Genomic DNA, 22602 nt, shown 5'->3' with positions numbered 1-22602 from the left:
AAGAGGCAAAGGCATTTTTTTTTCCCAGGAGGCTTTTAGCCACTCACAGAAAAGAAAAGCAGCATGTCTTTTCTTGCCGTGGTATCCGCCTCTGGCCTCCCATTGAAATCATGGAGGTTTTTTTTACCTGTGGTGCTGGTTTCCAATTGTTTTTCGCTGCGTTTTTTTGCCTGCGGTCCTTGCATTAGCTTCATGGCCACAGGCGAAAAACACAGCGAAAAACGTGGCAAAAAAACAAATCTGCCTTAAAATTCCTGAAGCAATTCTGAGGCAGATTTTTTTCTGCCTGCAAAAAACTCTGTGTGAATAGGGCCTAAGATGCGCTTCTAGATTCCCACAGTAAACATCCTACCTAAAGCTGTCATACACATAAGTTAGCTGTCGACTAAGTGCTTATTTGGCTGAAAGGCAATCTTCTCCAGCTTCCTCATATGGATAATAAGGGGAAGATGATGTACAGCTGCTGCCAGACACTCTGGTGGTGGCTTATCACCTGGAGGAACAATGTGTAGGGTATGTTAAAATATAACATGCCTGATCCTTCGTCTGGCATTGGGGGTTACCCATACATGAAACCAGTGGTCTACCCAATCTAGTGTGTGGGGCCTGCTTCAAGTGAATGTGGCTGTGTTTCAGATCTGCGGCGTCTTTATTATGGGGATTGTGTGTGGTCCACCAGTGGAACCCCCACTGATCAGGACGTGATGGCTTAGGCCTCATCCACACGACAGTGGAAAACGGCCGTGTGATGGCCGTCCTTTTAACGGCTTTCACATGGCCGTTTTCAGAACAATGATATTCTATGGGTGCATTCACACGGCCGTTTTTTTAACGGCCCGTGAATAATGGGCGTCAAAAAATAGGACATGTCCTATTTTTGGCCGTTTTAACGGCCTGACGGCCCCCATAAATGTCAATGGATCCGTTTTTAACGGCTGTCAATACATGTAACAACCGTTAAAAACGGATCTGTTACATGGGGATTGGCAAGGGAACTACTAGTTCCCTTGCTGGCTATCGTTGGCATACTCATGTTTGTGGCGCTTCTTCAGGTGTGGTCACTCGTCTTCACGGGTTTGAAGGCGCCTCGATGACGTCATCGCCCCGTCGCGCTGCCTTGCCAGATCCCGTGCAGACGAGTGACCACACCTGAAGAAGACAAGAGACGGCGCTGCTCTCGTGAGTATGGGGCACGATCTACAGGCAGGCTGGTGTGGCATCTACAGGGAGGCTGGTGTGGCATCTACAGGCAGACTGGTGTGGCATCTACAGGGAGGCTGGTGTGGCATCATGTACAGGGAGGCTGGTGTGGCATCATGTACAGGGAGGCTGGTGTGGCATCATGTACAGGGAGGCTGGTGTGACATCTACAGGGAAGCTGGTGTGGCATCTACAAAGAGGCTGGTGTGGCATCTACAGGCAGGCTGGTGTGGCATCATGTACAGGGAGGCTGGTGTGGCATCATGTACAGGGAGGCTGGTGTGGCATCATGTACAGGGAGGCTGGTGTGGCATCATATACAGGCAGGCTGGTGTGGCATCTACAGGCAGGCTGGTGTGGCATTTACAGGGAGGCTGGTGTGGCATCTACAGGGATGCTGGTGTGGCATCTACAGGGAGGCTGGTGTGGCATCTACAGGGAGGCAGGTGTGGCATCATCTACAGGGAGGCAGGTGTGGCATCATCTACAGGGAGGCAGGTGTGGCATGATCTGCAGGGAGGCTGGTGTGGCATGATCTGCAGCGAGACTGGTGTGGCATCATCTACAAGGAGGCTGGTGTGGCATCTACAGGGAGGCAGGTGTGGCATCATCTACAGGGAGGCTGGTGTGGCATCATCTACAGGGACGCGTGTGGCATCATCTACAGGGAGGCGTGTGGCATCATCTACAGGGAGACGTGTGGCATCATCTACAGGGAGGCGTGTGGCATATACAAGAAGGCTGTGTGGCATCATATACAGGGAGGCGTGTGGCATCATATACAGGGAGGTGTGTGGCATCATATACAGGAGGTGTGTGGCATCATATACAAGGAGATGTGTGGCATCATATACAGGGAGGCGTGTGGCATCATATACAGGGAGGCGTGTGGCATCATATACAGGGAGGCTGTAAATAGTGTCTAGGTGAACATGTGACCTTCTTTTGGTTGTTTTCAGGGGGTTGGGACAAAAAAAGCCTGACCAATGAAATTCATCAGTTTTTTTAACGGCCATGAAAAACTGATGCAAAATGGATGTCAAACGGCCATTAAAAACGGACAGATGGACTTGAAATGGATGAAAATTTAGAGACACACTGATGCAAAATGGCCATGAAAAACTGACAGTTGATCCGTTTTAAATGGACATTTTTTTTCACTGTCGTGTGAATAAGGCCTTATTCTACTGATATGCCATCACTTCTAATGGCAGAAAAGCCCTTTAAACTTCTAAGAACTATCTAAGCTAGATGGAGGTTCCCTGCAAAGGGGTTTTCGGCCAATCTGAACAACAAAAAAAGCACTTTATGTCACATGATATTACCTCCTCTAGCAAGGAAATCACAACCTGCTATCTCTGAGGATCCCAATACATAAAGTAAAATACAATATCGTCAGTCAGTTATTTCATTCAGTAAGTGAGCACAGAATGTAGCTTGTGTGAGCCCGAATAGACCTCCTATTTCCATCAATATCAGACCAGGACGCATCAGGTGTTTGGTAAAATAAGTAGGTGGTAAAATTTGATCAATAGGGAACTTTATCAGTGCTGCCCTTGTTAATCTTCAGATACACAGCAATGAACTGGCTGTTTTTGGCCTGCATGTTTTAGCTCAAGCCTGGCAACAGAAAATGTGGTTCTACACATAGAATGGCAGTGAAAAACCAATAAGAGCTCATGCGCACTTTGGCACGGAGCCTTCGGCAGTGCTTGGAGCCTGTACGACTACTTTTGTACAGTGCCTTACATCATTCAGTCACTGCTGTACAGGCTCGAATTCAATGTGTGTATAAACCTTTATAAATACGACATCCGAGGAAGAACGCACAGAGGAAAAAACTGTATGTCTCCATGTGAAAACTGAGGCATACGGCTGTAAAGTTGAGGCCTCATATACCTCCATGGTAGCCCTTTTACAAATTCATACAAAACAGAGCTGTTATAAAGCCCTGTGAATTAGCCCTTGGTGAAAAAAAATTATTTTATTTGACTTGATTATATGCTTTATTTCATATTTTATAGGCCATAAACGTAAAATAAATGTACAAGCAAACAGGCATTGATTTCAGTCTTAATTCTGAACACGATGTTACTATTTAATCTATTTCCTTCCTTATGTTATAAAAGTCTTATTTTATATAATTCTTCATATAAGAAGCCTACGGTAGGCACCTGCAGAGAGGAGAGTGAGTGTGAGTAGGGGATGGCAGCAGGTGCACAGATTAGTAGCTACTTCGTGGTCTGATTGGGAGGTGTAGTGATGGGGCTCACATAATAGCCTGTTGCATTTTCTATTTCACAGACCAGAAACAGCTGAATGGAGCCTTTGTTAACTGGCTCCTTCAGGAATAGAGAAGGCAAAATACCTGACCCCCCCCCTTCCTTCTAGCTCTGCCGCCAAACCCTCTACTCCCCCCTTTCAATCTCACCCACTTCACCCCCCATATCCCCTCCTTCATACATCTCAAATGTTCACTGCAGGCCTGATGGGTCCCTTTCTGGGAGACCAGGGGAAGGCAAAAGAGCACTCATTTAGCAAAAGGAAAAACAGACCTGAAAAGAGGCAGAAGTGAGGGAAAAGGTGACCACACTGGCAAAGACTAAAAGAAAGAGAAAAATGATACGATCAGAAACAGATGAGCAATCAGAAGGCTTGAGTTTTCTCTTTAGCCGGACCACTAAAGATGTACTGAAACAGGTAAAGCTTTGGTGTGGGTGGGATTTTTTAGACAAAGACGTTGGGGTCTACTCATCACAGATGTAGGGGTTCTTGGGGAGGAGGGGGGACTATGGCACAAAGCCAGGAGAGAGTTTCCCAGATGAGTAGATGTTGCTGGTTGTTATTTTCAGGCCCTGAGAGGTACTGAGCTTCAGCATGGTGTGTACTTTGTGAATGTACAAGACTATATCATCACTATACATTTTATCACTCAGTCTAGTTGTATGTACTGTAGGCAGGATATGTAAATGTTTTACTTCTGTCTATTCCACATAAAGACTGTGCATCTATAAATAATCTCTACATATTTTATAGGATATGTTTGTTAGTTAGGATGTGATTTTACCCGATAGTACATATATAAAGTCGTACTTGCACATTACGCTGAGACAGCAAGTTAAATAACAATGCTCAAGTGTATGATGCTCTCGCAGTAGGATAAGTGTGTAAAACCTATGCCTAAGAAAGAATACAGAAGCATGTTTGATGTTTTAATGTAGCATGATGGTTTGAGAAGTTGTTTGTATTGAGAGGTTGTATGTAATATCTGTATATTAGGATTAGGCTTGATTATTTGTTTGATGTATGTGTATTGCAATTGGTTGGTATTTTGTAGGTGTATGTACTATGAAGAGATAAACCCCTTATAAAAGATCGCCCTGCTGTGGTATATGGCTTTTTATTCCTATGTGATTGCATTTCTACCTCACGTAGGGCTGAAAGCCATGCACTGCAAAGGGGACACTCACCATTGAATTTGAATGATAGATTGCTGCACAATACTTCTATTCCAAATCGACAAGCACATTAACAAGCCTCAATCTAATCTTTTTTACATGTTTCATTATGCTAGTAATTACTATAGTACATTGCAAAATAAGTAGGGTGGAGTATGAATGGAGAATCAGAAAAAAAGTTATCTGACTGAGGAACATCACACTTGGCATAGTGCATAGAACAAAAACATTTGATAGTACCTGAATACATTCAGGACTTTGCAAAAGTTTTAGGCAGTTGTGGCAAATGCTGCAAAGCAAGAATGCTTTAAAAAATACAAGTGTTCATATTTTTTTTTATCAATTAAAAAAATACAAAGTGAATAAACAGAAGAGAAATGTAAATCAAATCATTATTTGGTGCGACCACCCTTTGCCTTCAAAACAATATCAATTCCTGTAGGTACACATGCACCACTTGCAAAGTCATGGATTTTTTTAGGATTGTAGTCAGGTGTATGATTAAACAATTAGACCAAACAGGTGATAATTATTATCATTTTCATATGTAGGTTGAAACATAGTCATTAACTGTAACAGAAACAGCTGTGTAGGAGGCTTAAAACTAGGTGAGGAACATCCAAACTCTGCTGCAAAGGTGAGGTTGTGGAAGTCAGTTTCATGTCACAGATCCACCATGGCAAAACTGAGCACTGCAACAAGACACAAGGTAGATATACTGCATTAGCAAAGTCTCTCCCAGGCAAAAACTTCAAAGCAGACTGGGGTTTCAAGATGTGCTGTTCAAGGTCTTTTGAAGAAGCACAAAGAAAGGGATAACGTTGAGGACTGTAGATGCAGCGGTTGGCCAAGGAAACTTAGTGTAGCAGATCAAAGACCCATTATGCTTACTTCCCCTTGTAATTGAAAAATGTCCAGCAGTGCTCAGAACTGTAAAAAACCAGTGGGAACCAGGTACACCTGGAGAAGTCCGGCCAGAAGTGGTCTTTATGGAAAAAGCCATAACTTCGATGTGGAAACAAGGCCAAGTTGCTCAAGTGTGTCTGCAGACAATAGTAAAGCATGGGGCTTCATTTCAGCAAATGGAGTTGGGGATTTGGTAAGGATTAATGGTGTCCTCAATGCTGAGAAATACAGGCAGATACATATCCATCATGCAATACCATCAGGGAGGCGTCTGATTGGCTCCCAATTTATTCTGCAGCAGGAAAACAACCACATACAAACACCCAATGTCAGTAAGAACGATCTTCTTGGTAAAGAAGAACAAGGAACCCTGGAAGTGATGATATGGCCCCCACAGAACCCTGATCTCAACATCATCGAGTCTGTCTGGGATTACACGAAGAAGAGACAGAAGGATTTCAGGAAGCCTACTTTCACAGAAGATTGGTGCTTAGTTCTCCAAGATGTTTGGAACAACCTTTCTGCCGAGTTCCTTCAAATACTGTATGCAAGTGTACTTAAAATAATTGATTGTGTTTCGAAGGCAAAGGGTGGTCACACCAAATATTAATTTGATTTAGATTTCTCTTCTGTCCATTCACTTTGTATTTTGTTAATTGATAAGAAAAACTATTAACACTTCTATTTTTTAAATCATTCTTATTTTGCAGCATTTTTCTACAACTGCCTAAAACAGTATTGTATATCTTTTGGATAAATGTCTGCAGTGATATAGCTATAGGAGAGTAAATGGTGCAAATTTTATGATTTCTCTTTAAAAAATAATATTTAAAAAATTAAATGTCATATCTTTTAAAAGCTTGAAAAACTTGAAAGGTATTTAATGTGAAGGACATGGTTTTACTTATGCCATTAGGACAGTGTACAGTATATAGAATGGAATTAAATGGCTGCCAAGAGCACCAGCCCCGTAGTTAGTTGGTGCTTTTGGCAAAACAGCTCTGGTGTTATTCTGTCATGTGCAAGTGTATTCACTCTGATTTTTATGTTCCTGGAATATGAATCATAGTTAGTGTGTCTGTGATTGTCCTCATCTGTCAAAGGAGGAAGGCACTTTGTGACCAAATTGTCAGGCTATAATAGGTGGCAAATTTGTCCCTGTCTGTTGTGGTACTGCTGTGCACTCAGTCTTAAAAGGTATGTTCTCCTTTGAATCCCAATTTAGTTTACTTAAAAATATATCATAAAAAGTCTAGTAACTTTGTAAATACACTGCTTTATTTATCTTGCATTGGTCCTGATTTACAGCCTTTATTATTACCCAGAGCTGAACTCAGAGTTCTTCTACTGTAGTTGTATTAGAAATAGTTGATAGATCTCTAAGGGTATGTTCACACACACTATTTACGGACGTAATTCGGGCGTTTTAGCCCCGAATTACGTCCGAAAATGCGCCTCAATAGCGTCGGCAAACATCTGCCCATTCATTTGAATGGGTCTTACGATGTTCTGTTCAGACAGTCATTTTTTAAAAAAAAGACGCCCGCGCCAAAGAAGTGTCCTGTCACTTCTTGGGACGTAATTGGAGCCGTTATTCATTGACTCCAATGAAAAGCAGCGCCAATTACGTCCGTAATGGACGCGGCGTTCAAGCGCCTGCGCATGCCGTTACGGCTGAAATGACGGGGCTGTTTTCTCCTTTTCGGGCGTTACGGACGCTGTAGTGTGAACATACCCTAACAGCTTAGCTAATCTTCTGTAAAGCACTGGGAGAGTTAGGCCCAGTTCACAGAGTTTTTTATGCTGATTTTGACGAGGAAACCACGTTATAATCAGCGCCAACGAACATCAGAAACCGCCTCCCATTGATTTCAATGGGAGGCAGAGGCATTTTTTTTCCGTGGCAGCCTTTAGCTGCTCGTGGTAAAAACAGTGGCATGCTATTTCTTGACGCGGTTACGCCTCATTCCTCCCAATGAAATAAATGAGAGGCAGAAAAAGCATTTTTCGCTGTGTTTTTTGTCTGCGGCGCTCAGTGGCCAAGGACGAAAAACGCAGCGAAAATCGCGGGAAGAAATTGCAGGGCCTAAAGATGGCTGGCAGTGGCTTATTCCCCTTTGCTCATTGAAACAAACATGCACACTCGAGATTATTGTACAGTGCTTGATGTGAAGATGACAATTCCCAGAATGCAAATCACAGGAACAAGCTCTATTCAGCCAGTAGGAATTCTGGGAAATTAAGGCCCCATGCACACGATCGTGTTCGGTCCGTGATATACGGTCCACATGTCGCCCGCATGTCATGGACCGAACACAGTGCAGGGAGCCGGGCTCCTAGCATTTCCGCTATGTGTAAACATGCCCTGAAACATGCAGAACTGTTAATGCTGCTCTGAGATATAATACAAATAAAATAAGATAAAACAAGATAAGTAAACCAATGAGGCAGATTTTTTTTTTTATATTAAATTATCAATTGATTTGCGCCAGTATTTTGGCGTAGAAAAGTCGCACCATATTTGCGCTATAATTTGCACTTTGCTCTTCTCTGTGGGCAGGGTTTAGCATTAGTGTCATGGCTAACATCAGTCTGACAATTTTACTAAGCATTTTCTGTCCTTAGCACAGCCGAAGATACGCCATATGTATTAAGCGGCATGTGACTCAATAAATTTGGTGCATTTTAGTCCAATGCACTTCGGATTAAGACTGAAACGCCAGTCTTAAAAAATTCTCCTCCATAGCGCAACAGAATTCTAGCTAAAATTTGAGCCAAAACAATTGGCACACATGTCATTCGATACATTGTATTTAATTAGTTACTCAACATATGTACCGTACATACATTTTATACATAAATGAGTGAAGCCAATTACCAAGTACACTCAGGACAGTTTAGGGCTGTGGGCAGGGACATTTTTCAGCAAAGTAATGGATGTTGAGAGTAGTGCAAAGCATATTTAATTTCTTTGGTGGACTGCAAACCATAAATTCCTGCAGTCTAATACATGCATAGTAGTATGCAATTGTGTAATGTTTTCTTTAGTTGGTGGGCCCCCTTACTTATAGGGACCCTGTGCAGCTGCACAAATTATGTCACCCCTGCCTGATATTTATGTTGCATCAGTACTTTACCTTCTGGTCCTCATCTGGATGGAATAGCAGAAGAAAAGAAAAAAACTCCTTTAGAACCACATCTGTGACCTAAGGCTCGGCTCACATCACATTTGTTCATGTTGTGGTAAACAAAAACATAAATACTGCAAAAAAATTTATGCAAATTAGAGGTGTAGCTAGCAGGGGGGCAGGGGGGAGGTCTCAGGACACAGATACAGTTGAATCCAATGCTGGAGCAGGGAGTTGACGGCTCCTATCTCCAGAATTCAATATTTAATGCCAACTGTGAGCGGCTTGACGCAGACAGGTGTGATATAGTGACGTCATTGCGCCTGTCTGTGCAGAGCCACATACTGTGCAGAGCGGAGGAGCAGAAGGATCTCCTCCACTCATCGTGGGAACGGGATAGGTAAATATTAATTTTATAATTTTTTATTAGGCACTATGGGGTATTATACTGTGTGGTGGCAGCAAAGGGGGCATTATACTGAGTATGGGGGGCAGCAATGAGAAAATCTACTGTATGGGGACAGCTTTGGTGGCATTATATTGTGTAGGAGCAGCAATGGGGGCATTATACTGTATGGGCAGCTGTAGGGGCATTTTACTGTATGAGGGCAGCTATGGGGGCATTATACTATATGTGGGCAGCTATGGGGGGCATTATACTGTATGTGGGCATCTATGGGGTTTTATACGGTATGGGGCAGCTATGGGGCATTATACTGTATGGGGGTAGTTATGTGACATTATACTGTGTGAGGGCAGCTATGGAGGCATTATACTGTGTGGGAGGCACAATGGGGCATTATACTGTGTAGGGACAGCTATATGGGGTATTATACTGTGTGTGGGCATCTATGGGGGCGTTATACTGTGTGCGGGCACTAATGGGCTATTATACTATATTGGGGAATCTATGGGGCATTATTCTATATGGGGGCAGCTTTAGGGGCATTATACTGTGTGGGGAGACACTATATGGGCATTATATTGTGTGGGGGCAGCTATAAGGTCATACTATGTGGGGGCCACTAAGGCCTTATTATACTATGTGGTTATTATACTAAGGGGTTATTATACTGTGTGGGGGCAGCTATGGGAGCATTATTCTGTGTGGGGCAACCATAGGGGCATTATACAGTGTGGGGGCAGCTATAGGGGCATTAAGCTATAAGGGCATTATACACTGTGGGGGCCACTAAGGAGTCATTATACTGTGTGGGGGGCACTAATGGGTCATTATACTATGTGGGGGGCACTAAGGGGTTGTTATACTGTGTGGGGCAGCTATGGGAGAATTATTCTGTGTGGTGGCAACCATAGGGGCATTATTTTGTGGGGGGGCAGCTCTAAGGGCATTATACTGTGTTGGGGCCACTAAGGGGTCATTATACTGTGTGGGGGCCCAGTCAGATTATACTATGTGGGGGGCTCTGATGCAAATGTACGATGGCATATCACCCAGCACAAATGTATGGCTGGATGATATGTCCTAAAAATAAAATCTCGATTGCTTTTCAGCTTATTGACGACTCTCCATTTTAATCACGATTTTCTTATTTTTTTGATAAAAGAAGTGAGCTGCCACTGGGAGCAGGAGACAGATATATTCGATACAGGCTCTTTCGCTATGAATAATTATAGTAATTGAGTGGTGCTGATGGCAATTAATCAAATTAATTTGATTAATTGCCCAGCCCTAGTATGCATACACGTTTTAGTTTTATTGTGAAGATTCTATTTAATAGAAACAATAGTTGGCTCAAGAGCAAGACGAGGGGTAGGCAGAATAGGTGGCCACCTAGGACACCAATGAAAGTTAGGGAGCAATTAATTAAATAAAAAAAACAATATTGTGCCTTTGTTCAGCCTTTAATTTAAAAAAAATGTATTAACAGTTTTACAGCTTTCACAAGTATCAAATTATAAACATATCTGAGAAGCTAAGTATACACATCTGTTCATGTTACAGTATGAATACAGTCTAAGGGTATATTTACACAGGGCGGATACGCTCCGTAAATGTACACAGCGTATCCACCCGGGACACCGCAGGGAATTCTGGGCCGAAAAATTGCACCAAATTGTGGTGCTGTTTTTTGTCCAGAACGTCCGCTGCGGAGAATAGCAAGGCACACAGTCACATGGGATGAAATGTCATCTCAAGAGGCCGAGCTGGACGCAGGGGCAGAGAGTTCTGGGTAAGTATGAGATTTTAAAAAACAAAATTCCTAGTTGCGATCTTTGCAGCGGAATCGCAGCTTTTCCGCCGCAAACATTGCAACATCTGCTATTTTCTGCAGGTTATACCGTCCCATTAAATTCAATGGGGAAAACCCACAACAGAAAAGCAGGGATTCCGCAACATAAATTGACATGCTGCGGATTAAAAAACTGTACAGCATGTCAATTTATGAACGTTTTATCGGCTGTTTTTTTTACACAGCGTTTGGATAAGATTTGTTCAAATCTCATCCACATTGCTGCTACTGTATTAGGCCTCATTTACACGAGCGTGTGCGTTTTGCGCGCGCAAAAAACGCTGCGTTTTGCGCGCGTTTGTATGGCGTATGCACTGCGTATACGCAGCCTTGTTGCGTTTTAAACGCGCAAAAGGCATTTGACAGCTCCGTGTGTCATGATGCGCGGCTGCGTGATTTTCACGCAGCCGCCATCATAGAGATGAGGTAGTCGAGGCCCGTCACTGTCCAAGGTGCTGAAAGAGCTAACTGATCGGCAGTAACTCTTTCAGCACCCTCGACAGTGAATGCCGATCACAATATACACCAACCTGTGAATATAAAAAGACTTTCATACTTACCAAGAACTTCCTGCTTCCCCCAGTCCGGGCTCCCGGCCGTTGCCTTGGTGACGCGTCCCTCTCTTGCCATCCGGCCCCACCTCCCAGGATGACGCCGCAGTCCATGAGACCGCTGCAGCCTGTGATTGGCTGCAGCCTGTGCTTGGCCTGTGATTGGCTGCAGCCTGTGTTTGGCCTGTGATTGGCTGCAGCTGTCATTTGGACTGAACTGTCATCCCGGGAGGTCGGACCGGAGTTATCGGTAAGTCAGAACGTCTTTTTTTTTTTACAGGTTCATGGATTTTCGGAGCGGAAGTCACTGTCCATGGTGCTGAACCAGTTTAACGCTTTCAGCACCGTGGACAGTGACTGTCTCCTGACGTCGCGTACCCGAACATTTTTTACCGGTTTCGGTCAAAACGAGTTTGGCCGAACCCGGTGAAGTTCGGTGCGCTCATCTCGAATTTGACACTCCGTTTGGATGTTTGTAAACAGAAAAGCACGTGGTGCTTTTCTGTTTACATTCAGGAGTTTGACAGCTCTTGCGCGAATCACGCAGTTCGCACGGAAGTGCTTCCGTGCGGCATGCGTGGTTTTCACGCACCCATTGACTTCAATGGGTGCGTGAGTGCGCGAAAAACGCACGATTATAGAACATGTCGTGAGTTTTTTTCTGCGCACACGCGCTGAGCGCAATTCACGCATCGTCTAAACAGCCCCATTGACTAATATAGGTGCGTACGACATGCGTGCAAAGCACGCGCGTCGCACGCGCGTATAATACGTTCGTGTAAACGAGGCCTTACGCTGCGGATTTTCCACAATGAAATCCGTTGTGGAAAATCCGCAGTATTTACCCTACATGTGAACCCAGCCTAGCACATTAAAAAATGTTTAAGATGTTGCAAAGAAAGAACAATCTAGATTACAAATTCAAGAAAAAAAATATATCCTCGGTCATATACCCAGGAGTAGGCATTCACATAACCGGAAGGGAAAAAGACAAGACAGACAAGGGGGAAAAAGGGGCAGGGAAATATACTTAAAACCATACAATTCAATGTGACAACTTATTAATTATAAGATGAACCTGCTAGGTAGGACACCCACAGTTTTCAAACTGCAGCAATTTTAGTAGTCTTTCAGGATACTAGTTAAAGGGGTTTTCCCATAACCAATATTTATCACCTATCCACAGGATAGGTGATAAATATCTGATCGGTGGGGTCCAACCGATGGGACCCTGACCGATCACTAGAGCGGGCTTACCTTGCAGTTTCTGGGAGCCCCATAGGAATAAAGCGTTAGTGCCCATGCTCAGCCACCGCTCCATTCATTTCTATGGGGCTGCCGGAGATGGCACTCGGCAGCCCCATATAAATGAATGGAGCAGTGGCCGAGCATGCGCACTACCACTCCATTCATATGGTGCTCCCAGTAATGGCAATTTTGGGAAAGCCCCTTTAATCTATAATTTGCCATTATCCATTATAATTGATTCTTTAGTCTAAGGACATTGAAGAGGTTTTCCTAGATCATGGCTACGGTGAATTTAACTGCCAGAAAAATAAAGTAAATAAATTTCTTAGTGTCCTTAAAGAGGCTCTGTCACCAGATTTTGCAACCCCTATCTGCTATTGCAGCAGATAGGCGCTGCAATGTAGATTACAGTAACGTTTTTATTTTTAAAAAACGAGCATTTTTGGCCAAGTTATGACCATTTTTGTATTTATGCAAATGAGGCTTGCAAAAGTTCAAGTGGGCGTGTTTAAAGTAAAAGTCCAAGTGGGCGTGTATTATGTGCGTACATCGGGGCGTTTTTACTACTTTTACTAGCTGGGCGTTCTGACGAGAAGTATCATCCACTTCTCTTCAGAACGCCCAGCTTCTGGCAGTGCAGACACAGCCGTGTTCTCGAGAGATCACGCTGTGACGTCACTCACTTCCTGCCCCAGGTCCTGCATCGTGTCGGCCACATCGGCACCAGAGGCTACAGTTGATTCTGCAGCAGCATCAGCGTTTGCAGGTACGTAGCTACATCGACTTACCTGCAAACGCCGATGCTGCTGCAGAATCAACTGTAGCCTCTGGTGCCGATGTGTCCTCGCTCGTTCGACACAATGCAGGACCTGTGAGTGACGTCACAGCGTGATCTCTCGAGAACACGGCTGTGTCTGCACTGCCAGAAGCTGGGCGTTCTGAAGAGAAGTGGATGATACTTCTCGTCAGAACGCCCAGCTAGTAAAAGTAGTAAAAACGCCCCGATGTACGCACATAATACACGCCCACTTGGACTTTTACTTTAAACACGCCCACTTGGACTTTTGCAAGCCTCATTTGCATAAATACAAAAATGGTCATAACTTGGCCAAAAATGCTAGTTTTTTAAAAATAAAAACGTTACTGTAATCTACATTGCAGCACCTATCTGCTGCAATAGCAGATAGAGGTTGCAAAATCTGGTGACAGAGCCTCTTTAAGTATATCCAGGATAGAGGCATTTAAAAAAACTTTCTTAAGGATTTTTAGTAAGATTGACTCCAGTAACTGAAAGTACAAGGTGGGATATGTGGATCCAAAATCTGCAAATATTTTGGCATTCCTACTAGAAGTGATACATTGTCCTTCTATTACCACACTTTTGCAAGCACATTAGAGTGGCTGCCAGGAACATATGTGGTAATCTAGTGGGAACCAGGACCTTCATGAGTAGGACCTACCAGTCAGTGACATATTGATGGATATTTTTGCCGTAGTTAAGTTCATTCGTGCTCTGTCCAAAACATCCAGCTTTCTAGCCGTGTCTGCCTACTATTTACACATATATTTGGGGATTAGAAAAGAAAGATATATAAGAAAGATATTATTCCTCTACTGCTCCAGATCCAAAGCATATGGATTTGAATGAAATTCGCACTGTAATTTCGATATTATCATGTTTGAGACTCTTAATAAAGTGGGAAATGTATTGATAACAAAAGTATTCAGAGTCCATTAATTTATGGATAGTGTGAAAATGTTGTCGAGATTTTACCCCAGCCTATCAACAAAATCCCCAATTCTCAGAAACTCCTCACTGGTCCACTAGGTAAATTGCGAGTGAGAAAGGCCTAGATTGAAGTCCGGTTTCCGTAAAACTGGAGTCACTGGCTTATGGGCAGACATTAATAGGTACTTAGAGCACAACCTATCCCATAAGGATAGAGAATTGGAGAGGGCGGGGCAAAGGATTGTTATCATTTTCTTAGGGGCAGACCATGGAATAAGGTCCAGTGGGAAATTAGGGCATGAAGTTGAGTCTGTCAACCCACTGATGGACCTGAATTCTTGAGTAGACCTGTGGTAGCTGTGCCAAGCTGGCTGCCTAATAGTATTTTATCATTTGGGGTATTTCTAACCCTCCCTGATGACGCCTTTATTCTGCCCTTTAAATTGAATGAATCTCTTCAGATTTTTTAAAACCACTGTTTGCCTGTTTAAATAAGAATACTAGGGATTACCGGGGAAAGATGTGATGGGGTACAATTAAACAATGTCCATCTGACAGCTATCATGCTGAATTGAGGGATCAAGGGTGGTGGGGCACATTCTGAAACCACTGTCTTGGTATTCCAGAAAGATTTGTCCCATCCCTGAGCTGGCTACACTGCTATAAAATGGTAATCAGATGTAAACCTGTCAAATCTATGGCAAAATCTTACTTTTTTGCATACGTCTGTGGAATGCCCTACCTGTCTTGTTGTTACAGCAGATTCCACCTTGGATGTCAATAGGAATAGGAAAACTGCATGTAAAAACCAGAGTGGATTTCTATTATATCAGCTCAAGGATCAATTATGAGAACCTCATCTTTAAACAAGTATGTGCTTATACAGTACGTACGTTTTTTTATTATCTTTGTTATTGCAGTCACACCTATATATACATTATCAATATATTTTTCATTTCTAATACTAAGTATGTATTTTCCCTCTGCTTTTCTTAGAATACAGCGATTCCTCCTTCCACCTTCTTCAGCTCTAACATATATGTGAGTCTGTGTTCCTATTATGGCTTCAGTTATATGAATTTTAATATATTTCCTAGAACTCCATGGATGAACAGTGCAGTGGGATTTTACTGGTTTAATTACCAGTTTCATTTATTGATGTGAAATTGACTGAGAATCTCATGAATCCCATGACTCCACAAGGAGCTGCAATATCATCAGGTTCCTGATGTCTTGACCTTAGCGAATAGATATTTAATTGTCTATTATATAAAAAGCTGGGCCTAGAATTGGGAGCTCATTAGAGCTAAAAAAAAGTAGCTCAGGCCTATCTTCCCCTGTTCTACTGGTGTAGATAATGGTATTAAATGTGTAACAGTCAAGATTACAGTATTATTGGGAATAAACATCATCATATAAATATGGCTCATAATTTTAAGTTTATCCTTTTATTTTTTCTATTCCTGTTTGAATCAATTCTTCTCTATTTTATCCTCATTCTTGTATCAAATCTTTCAGTTATTGAAGATAAAATATTTTATTTGTGAATCATTGTCCAACTTTGTTTCTCCAGAAAACGGCAGCAAATTGCTTAATAAATTTCTCCCATAGTGTAGGGAGAAATGGTAAATGACAAGGAGAACAGTAGGTTACAAGATCTAGTGGGTTACATGTTTACGCTGGCCAATAACTCATAATGGTAATTGCTCAGTGTGAGTGCCGGAAGAAAGCATAAAATAAACACTTTTGCGATCGTTATTCTTTATGCCCAGCAAATAGGCATCGTGTGAGCTGTCGCTAGGCAACGATAAGGCTCCTCGGAGGAAACTCCAGTCCGCTGAAAGCAAAGATTGTCCTGATGGAAATGTCCATCATATTCCCAGCAATGTTTCATCAGTTATTTGTAAAATTGGTGTGTGTATAAAGAGGCCTAAATTAAGCAGATAAGTAAATTAAAAAGTTAAAGTTTTGACTATTGTTCTTGCTCATTTTTTTAATTTAAGGTTTAGAGTTAGTATTGATTTTGTAAGATGCTTTGATCCACATTTATGAAGGTATTTGCGCCTTTGCCTGCTGTGCAACATATTTATTAACCATTTGCGCCAGAATTTAGTGCCATTTGCCCCATGAACGTCAGTTTGTAAAAGTGGAGTGATAAGTGGACACGGTTAACTGCTCAGCTAGGATTTAGACATATTTCTGAAATGTGTCTTTTCTTAAGTCGCAAAATAAATAAGAGAAAAAAAGTGGCATTACTACTCTACACAGACCCTGGCATAGAAAAAGTGACTTCACTTTACCCAGTGTAAAAAGTTATTGGCAGTGATGTATGTCGTGACAGATCTATGAAAGAAGTTAGATGCAGTAATAAATGTTTCACAACATATGTCAATAAAGTAGTCTAACTTTTACTTAGATATTGACTAAAATGACTCCCTTTTTGATAAATGTGGGCCACTGTTTTTTTTTTGTTTTTTTTTTAATTCAGATCATATGGTGTCAATTTTGTGTGGTTTCTACCCTGAAATTTAAGAGTACAGTTTCGTTTTAACAAGTAGAAAGACCTTTGGTTCAGAGGCTGGGAAACCCCTTGTGTTAAAATAACCGCAGCGTGGGGAGATCCCTGGTTTAAGTATCTGTATTGTGGGAAGAAAGGAATGTTGTGTGATCAATTTTCTGTCATGGAAAAAAAAACATTAGACTAATTTTTTTTCTAAGATATTGAAGACTCATTTGCATTGAATTTAATTTATAACATAATTTCCAAATGTAATGTATAATATATGGGACAATGTCTAACTTTGTTCTTTTACTATAGGTACACTTGGACATCATCCTGAGTCCCAACACTACAGTCCATGCCTCAATTTACCTTTGCATGTTTCTGTGGTCTTCATGGGTTCTGCAAAATGAAGCCAAAGAAAGAGGATCCGCAAGCTGAACAGGAGACTTCAGTATGAGGGACAAATATTCCCTTCTTAGGGAAAAATAAGACTACATATTGGGGGGGTCTTTATGCCAATGACCACGTAGGAGCACATCTAATACCAGTACAGTACCAAGGCCGGGATAGTTTGCAGTGTATTGCTGGGAATACATTTCTGGCATCCAGGAATGAAAGATGTAACTATGTGCTGTTCCCTTTGTGAGGGAATTCAGAGTTTATTCTATTCCACAGCGATAATGCCATAGCAGCAAATTATAGCCAGAAAAGCTTCCAATCTAAAGTGAGGATAAAAATTAAAAGTGAACGGCAATTAACTTGGATGTATCTGCGACTAGTCGTGTCCTGAGCTGTTAATGCATACTGAATACTGAATACGGTTACCTGACCCAGATAAGGTTTTTTCTTCTTAGATACTACAGATGCTATTGTGAAGCAAAGTAACCCTATTAGTAATAGTGTTTACATTAGTATCTATAGAAATTACCCACAAAAGTTAAGCAGCTTAGAATTTGTAGGCACATTGGGGCAAAATTTGCAACTCGGGTCTGGCGTTTCATGTGCCTCTTTTTTTGGCGCATATATTGTTGCCCAAATTTATTTACGTGTGTGCCAGGGAAACCTTGTTTTGCGACATGCTCGCCACATCAGGTCGCATATTTAGAATATGGCCGTGGATTTGTCGGGTTGCGAAAAGCACAAGATATAACACCAGTTTTGTGGCACTGAATCCTGGTCTATAGTTTACCACCCAATAGGTGGTGTTAAAAAGGGAAAGGAGTCTAACATGCACCAAATCTATCAAACAGCGTGCACATCACTGAAAAATTTGGTGCATCTTCAGCCTATCACCTCTAGCTTCAGGCTAGCTATTATTAATAAATCTGACCCATTGTCTATCTAGACTTCAACCTGATGGAGGTACGCCAATGATTATGATTATGAGCAAGTAAGGATGAAGCAGTAGGGATATGCACAATATTAAAACACAATGGAGAAGATTTACTAGTGTGTCTGGGTCTAGAAAGTGTAGAAAGGTGCGCCAAATTTTGGCTAATATTGGCGTAGTTTGGTGCAATTTTGATGTTTGCACCTCACTAGACACTTTTTTTAAAGTGTTCTGGGAAGAGGGGGGGGGGTTGACTTACTGGCAAAGGGCACAGCTCACCACAAAAGGGATGTGGCTTAAAATGCAGCAAAAAATATAACAAAAACTGGCACAAAATTCTGGTGCAAAATAAGTCAAATCAAAAGTGGTATAAGGAAAACAAGTGTCTAACAGCTCATGCAGGATGCACCAAAATTATCTTGCGCCATGCACCCTGTAATAAATTTGGTGCATTTTGTGCCTGCCTGAAGTTTACGCTGTCTAACTATTAGATAGCATTAGTAAATGTGGTCCAATGTCTTCACATTAAGTGACCTTGTATCTTTATAGCTTTATAGCTATAAATCTAACATTGAAATGCATTATAATATGTTATTATTACATTGAGATCAAATATTCTGCATAACATAGAATGCTCATGGACATAGCATTTTCAACCCAATATACCATGTATTCTTACGTTGAATTCCTCTTGTAAGCATGCACATTCTTATTCAAAGTGTTATATTTAATACCAGTTATTCTAAGGAGCTGTTTAGCATGACAATGACAATCTACATTCTTAAAACAAGCAGCATGGTCAATAGTACAGTATACAGTATATATACTGTCACCTCATACCACAGTGCAAACTTAGAGAACTATGCTACTAAGATGTATTTTTTACTACATACAGATGTAGCCATCTTTATCTTGACTATTGAGGCATTAAATACACAGTGCCAAGACCCTTTATCTTGACTTTTTTAATGGCTTTTCAATGGCTTTTGTTGTGTGATATCACATTGCAGTAAGTTATCAGAGTCCAGATAAAGATGGCTACATCTGTATAAACCACTTTACTATTTTTATATAGATATAATTAGCTATATGAAAAGAAAATATCTACAAGTTGTACTAAATACTATATACTCCGTATACCTATGGGTGCGCAGAGTGAGTAGAATGTGGAATATTTATATATATATATATATATATATATATATATATATATATATATATATATATATATATATATATATATATTAGTATAAGTTAAAACCCCAACATTTCACATCCTGTATAGAATCTATGACTTTATTACATGCTTATTTTATAAACCAAACCCGTATAGCTGAAAATATATATCAATTTCAAAATGCAGTTTCTAAAATGTTATTTTATTTGTATTTATCCCAGTCATTTAATTATAGGAACTATCAATATATTGTTCAAGTTATTGAGTTTAAGGGGTTGTCTACATTAGACAATCACCTTCTTATGGCATACACAAAGTTATTAGAGTATTATCCTCTGCATGAGACCCCTCCTCTATTAGCCAGAGTAGAAAGCCACTGCAAAGAGCATTTCCCACTTAGAAGCATCCTTTCACTCTGATCATCAGTGACATGTAATGCATTTAAGTGATTGCTAGGCAACAAAATCGAGTTATTGGGGGTCCGCATAAGGTAAGTGACAAGTGGCGCAGCACATTTCTGCCAGAGTAAATTGGTCTTCAACATTTAAGACCATTCAACTATCGGTTTGAAATTAACCACTGACTTGATAAAGGAAATTGAATCGTTTAACTTGATACTTCAGTTTCATTTATCTTTTAGCATGCCATAGAGTATCAGTAGGGTGAGTGAGTGAGCACCTGGGCATAGGAATTAATAGGACTTTAGTGTGCATAAAGGAAGTGGGAGGCTGGGATATGTCAACTGAACTAACCTGGTGAGCATAGAACTACTTTTCACTGCATCTTGTTTTTGGGACAGTTCAGATCTTAGATCGTTGGCAGAACGTAGAGTGGTAGACAGAGATGAGGGAGGAGATGTAAGGAGGTGCAGCACTGTGGAGAGCTTTGTGGGTGAGAGTAATAAGTTCAAATTGTATTCAAAGGGAATAAGCAACCAGTGCAGGGACTGGCATAGTGTAGATGCATTGGTTTAGTGGTTCTACAGAAAGATGAGGCCGGCTGCTGCATTCATGACAGATTGGAGAGGGGGAAGTATGGTGTGGGGAAGACCGATTAGTAATGAGTTACAATGATCAAGTCGAGAATAAATCAAAGCCAAGAGTTTTGGATGTTTGAACAGTAAGAAATGGGCGGATTCTGGAGATGCTTTTGAGGTGCAGGTTACAGGTGCGTTCAAGTGATTGAATATAAGGAGTAAAGGAAAGTTCTGAGTCGAACTTAACCCCAAAAAGCTGCCTAGGAATTATGATAGTACCACCCACTGAAATGGAAACATCAGGTTAAGATAGGTTAGTAAATGGTAGAAACAAAAGGAGCTTCGTTTTTTAAAGATTTCGTTTCAGATAGAAAGAGGACATAGCGAAAGAAACGGGGAGTGGAGTCCAGCGCTGAGTAGAGTAAAATGGAATCGATTTCCAAGTTTAATGGTCAAGAAAAAATAGATAAAATTCAATGCAATGAAGTCCTGGTGTGGAGAAAGTGAGGGGGAAGTGTCCTCAGAGCCCATGATATTAGAAACAGCAGACAAACAATCACTGGTGTTTTCTATTAGATTGGGGGTGATGTCACAGGAACATGTGTTATAAGAGTAAAGATGGCCCTGAAAGGCAAATGTGCTGACAATTTGTCCAATAGGGGCTGTGTAGAGAGAAAATAGGAGAGGACCTAGGACTGAACCTTGACGAACCCCAACAGCGAGGAGTAGTAGAACCTGCAAATGACACAATGAACGAGCAGTTAGAGATGTAGGAAGAAAACCAAGAGAGAGCAGCATCCATAAGTGGAGTGCAGCATACGGAGTAGGAGTTGGTGTTCTAAAGTGTCAAACGCTGCAGAAAGTTCCAATAGAATCAATAGACAGTAGTCACCGTCAGTAGATTATTTGAGACTTTAGTAAGGTGCAGTTTCTACAGCGTTCATAAACCAGATTGTAAGGAGTCCAGAAGAGAGTTAGCAGAGAGATAGCGGATAAGGCGAGAGAAGAGCAAACGATTGAGGAGTTTAAAGGGGTTGTCCAGTCTCAAAAAATTGATAGCCTATCAACAGGATAGGCCATCAATATCTGATCGGTCTGCTTGCCTTTCATTTCCTTTACTGCGCACACTGTAAATCGCCAACACACTTGTAGCGGCAGTTCACAGTATTACAGCCTTCTACCATTGAAGTTAAATACTTCCGGTATTTCCGTTTTACTGCTCCTCTAACGAAGCAGAACAATGGAAAGCCGAATGCAGATGTGAACGAGGCCTTAGTTGTGACATCACAATTAGGGAAACCTCCAATACAATATTATAAATACAAATTTAGATTCTGTTACTTTTAGTTCAGAATTTAGTAATATGTATGTCAATACACAAATCAGTATAGAAGATATGAAATAGTATGTATCGTTATCTGTGCACAGCGGCAGGATGTTTTTTTAAGAACCTGTATCATTACTATTGGGTACTGAAATACTAATATAATAATTACAAAGGATATTTATATTATGCTCTGCACTCTCTCCTTTACATGGACCTTGAAATAGAATAAGTCCAACCTTTAGATGTATTCATTGTACTGATCTATTAGTCATTGGGATTTTTTCATAATTTATATAGCAGCGTATTATAATGTGGTTGCGTCACCATTAGAAAGCATTGCAATCTAGACTTGCATTTACACGTATAGTTGCATTAAGCATGGCAATATTTCTGGATTGCCCCATGATCTTCAATTATAGGATAATACGGAGTCATCTTTTTGTATGCAGTAGACATCTTTTTAGTGCCAATAAGCAGAATAATATAGTGTAGTGACTTCTCTCTTTTTTGCATCACATCTGACACTTAGGATTACTAAATCTAGATCTATACTATTCAGAAATAATAGGAGCAACTGAGAGTCATTTTGTATCTCAATGGTACATAAATGGTACCACAACGGTACACTGTGCCCTTTTGCATTACAAAACAATGGAGAAAATCCAATTTTAAGTAACTTTCTTTGTTCCCGTAGAGTATGTATGTTTAGTATCCCTCAATTTTAGTGTCAGCATGCGCTAGAAATATGTTCTCACTACGAACTAAGTTCAATGTACTGGAAGGGAAAATACCTTTGTTTCTCGCAACATGGCTG

General features: G+C 41.2%; 1 protein-coding gene across 1 annotated transcript in view; it reads left to right on the top strand.

Annotated features, from left to right (window-relative positions):
• BLACAT1 (BLACAT1 overlapping LEMD1 locus) overlaps positions 1-19492 on the top strand; it is a 28374-nt gene extending 8882 nt beyond the window's left edge. Inside the window, exons 2-4 of the mRNA XM_075850708.1 lie at positions 15235-15360; positions 15472-15516; positions 17294-19492. Coding sequence (XP_075706823.1) covers positions 17334-17435 — 102 coding nt within the window. The 5' untranslated portion in view covers positions 15235-15360; positions 15472-15516; positions 17294-17333 and the 3' untranslated portion in view covers positions 17436-19492. The remainder of the gene's footprint in view (positions 1-15234; positions 15361-15471; positions 15517-17293) is intronic.
• Positions 19493-22602: the final 3110 nt, after the last annotated feature.

Source organism: Rhinoderma darwinii, chromosome 2 (assembly GCF_050947455.1).
Source record: "Rhinoderma darwinii isolate aRhiDar2 chromosome 2, aRhiDar2.hap1, whole genome shotgun sequence".
In the NCBI taxonomy this organism is placed as follows: Eukaryota; Metazoa; Chordata; class Amphibia; order Anura; family Rhinodermatidae; genus Rhinoderma; species Rhinoderma darwinii.
Note: the sequence above shows the minus strand (reverse complement) of the source record. Positions and strands in the feature narration are given on the sequence as shown.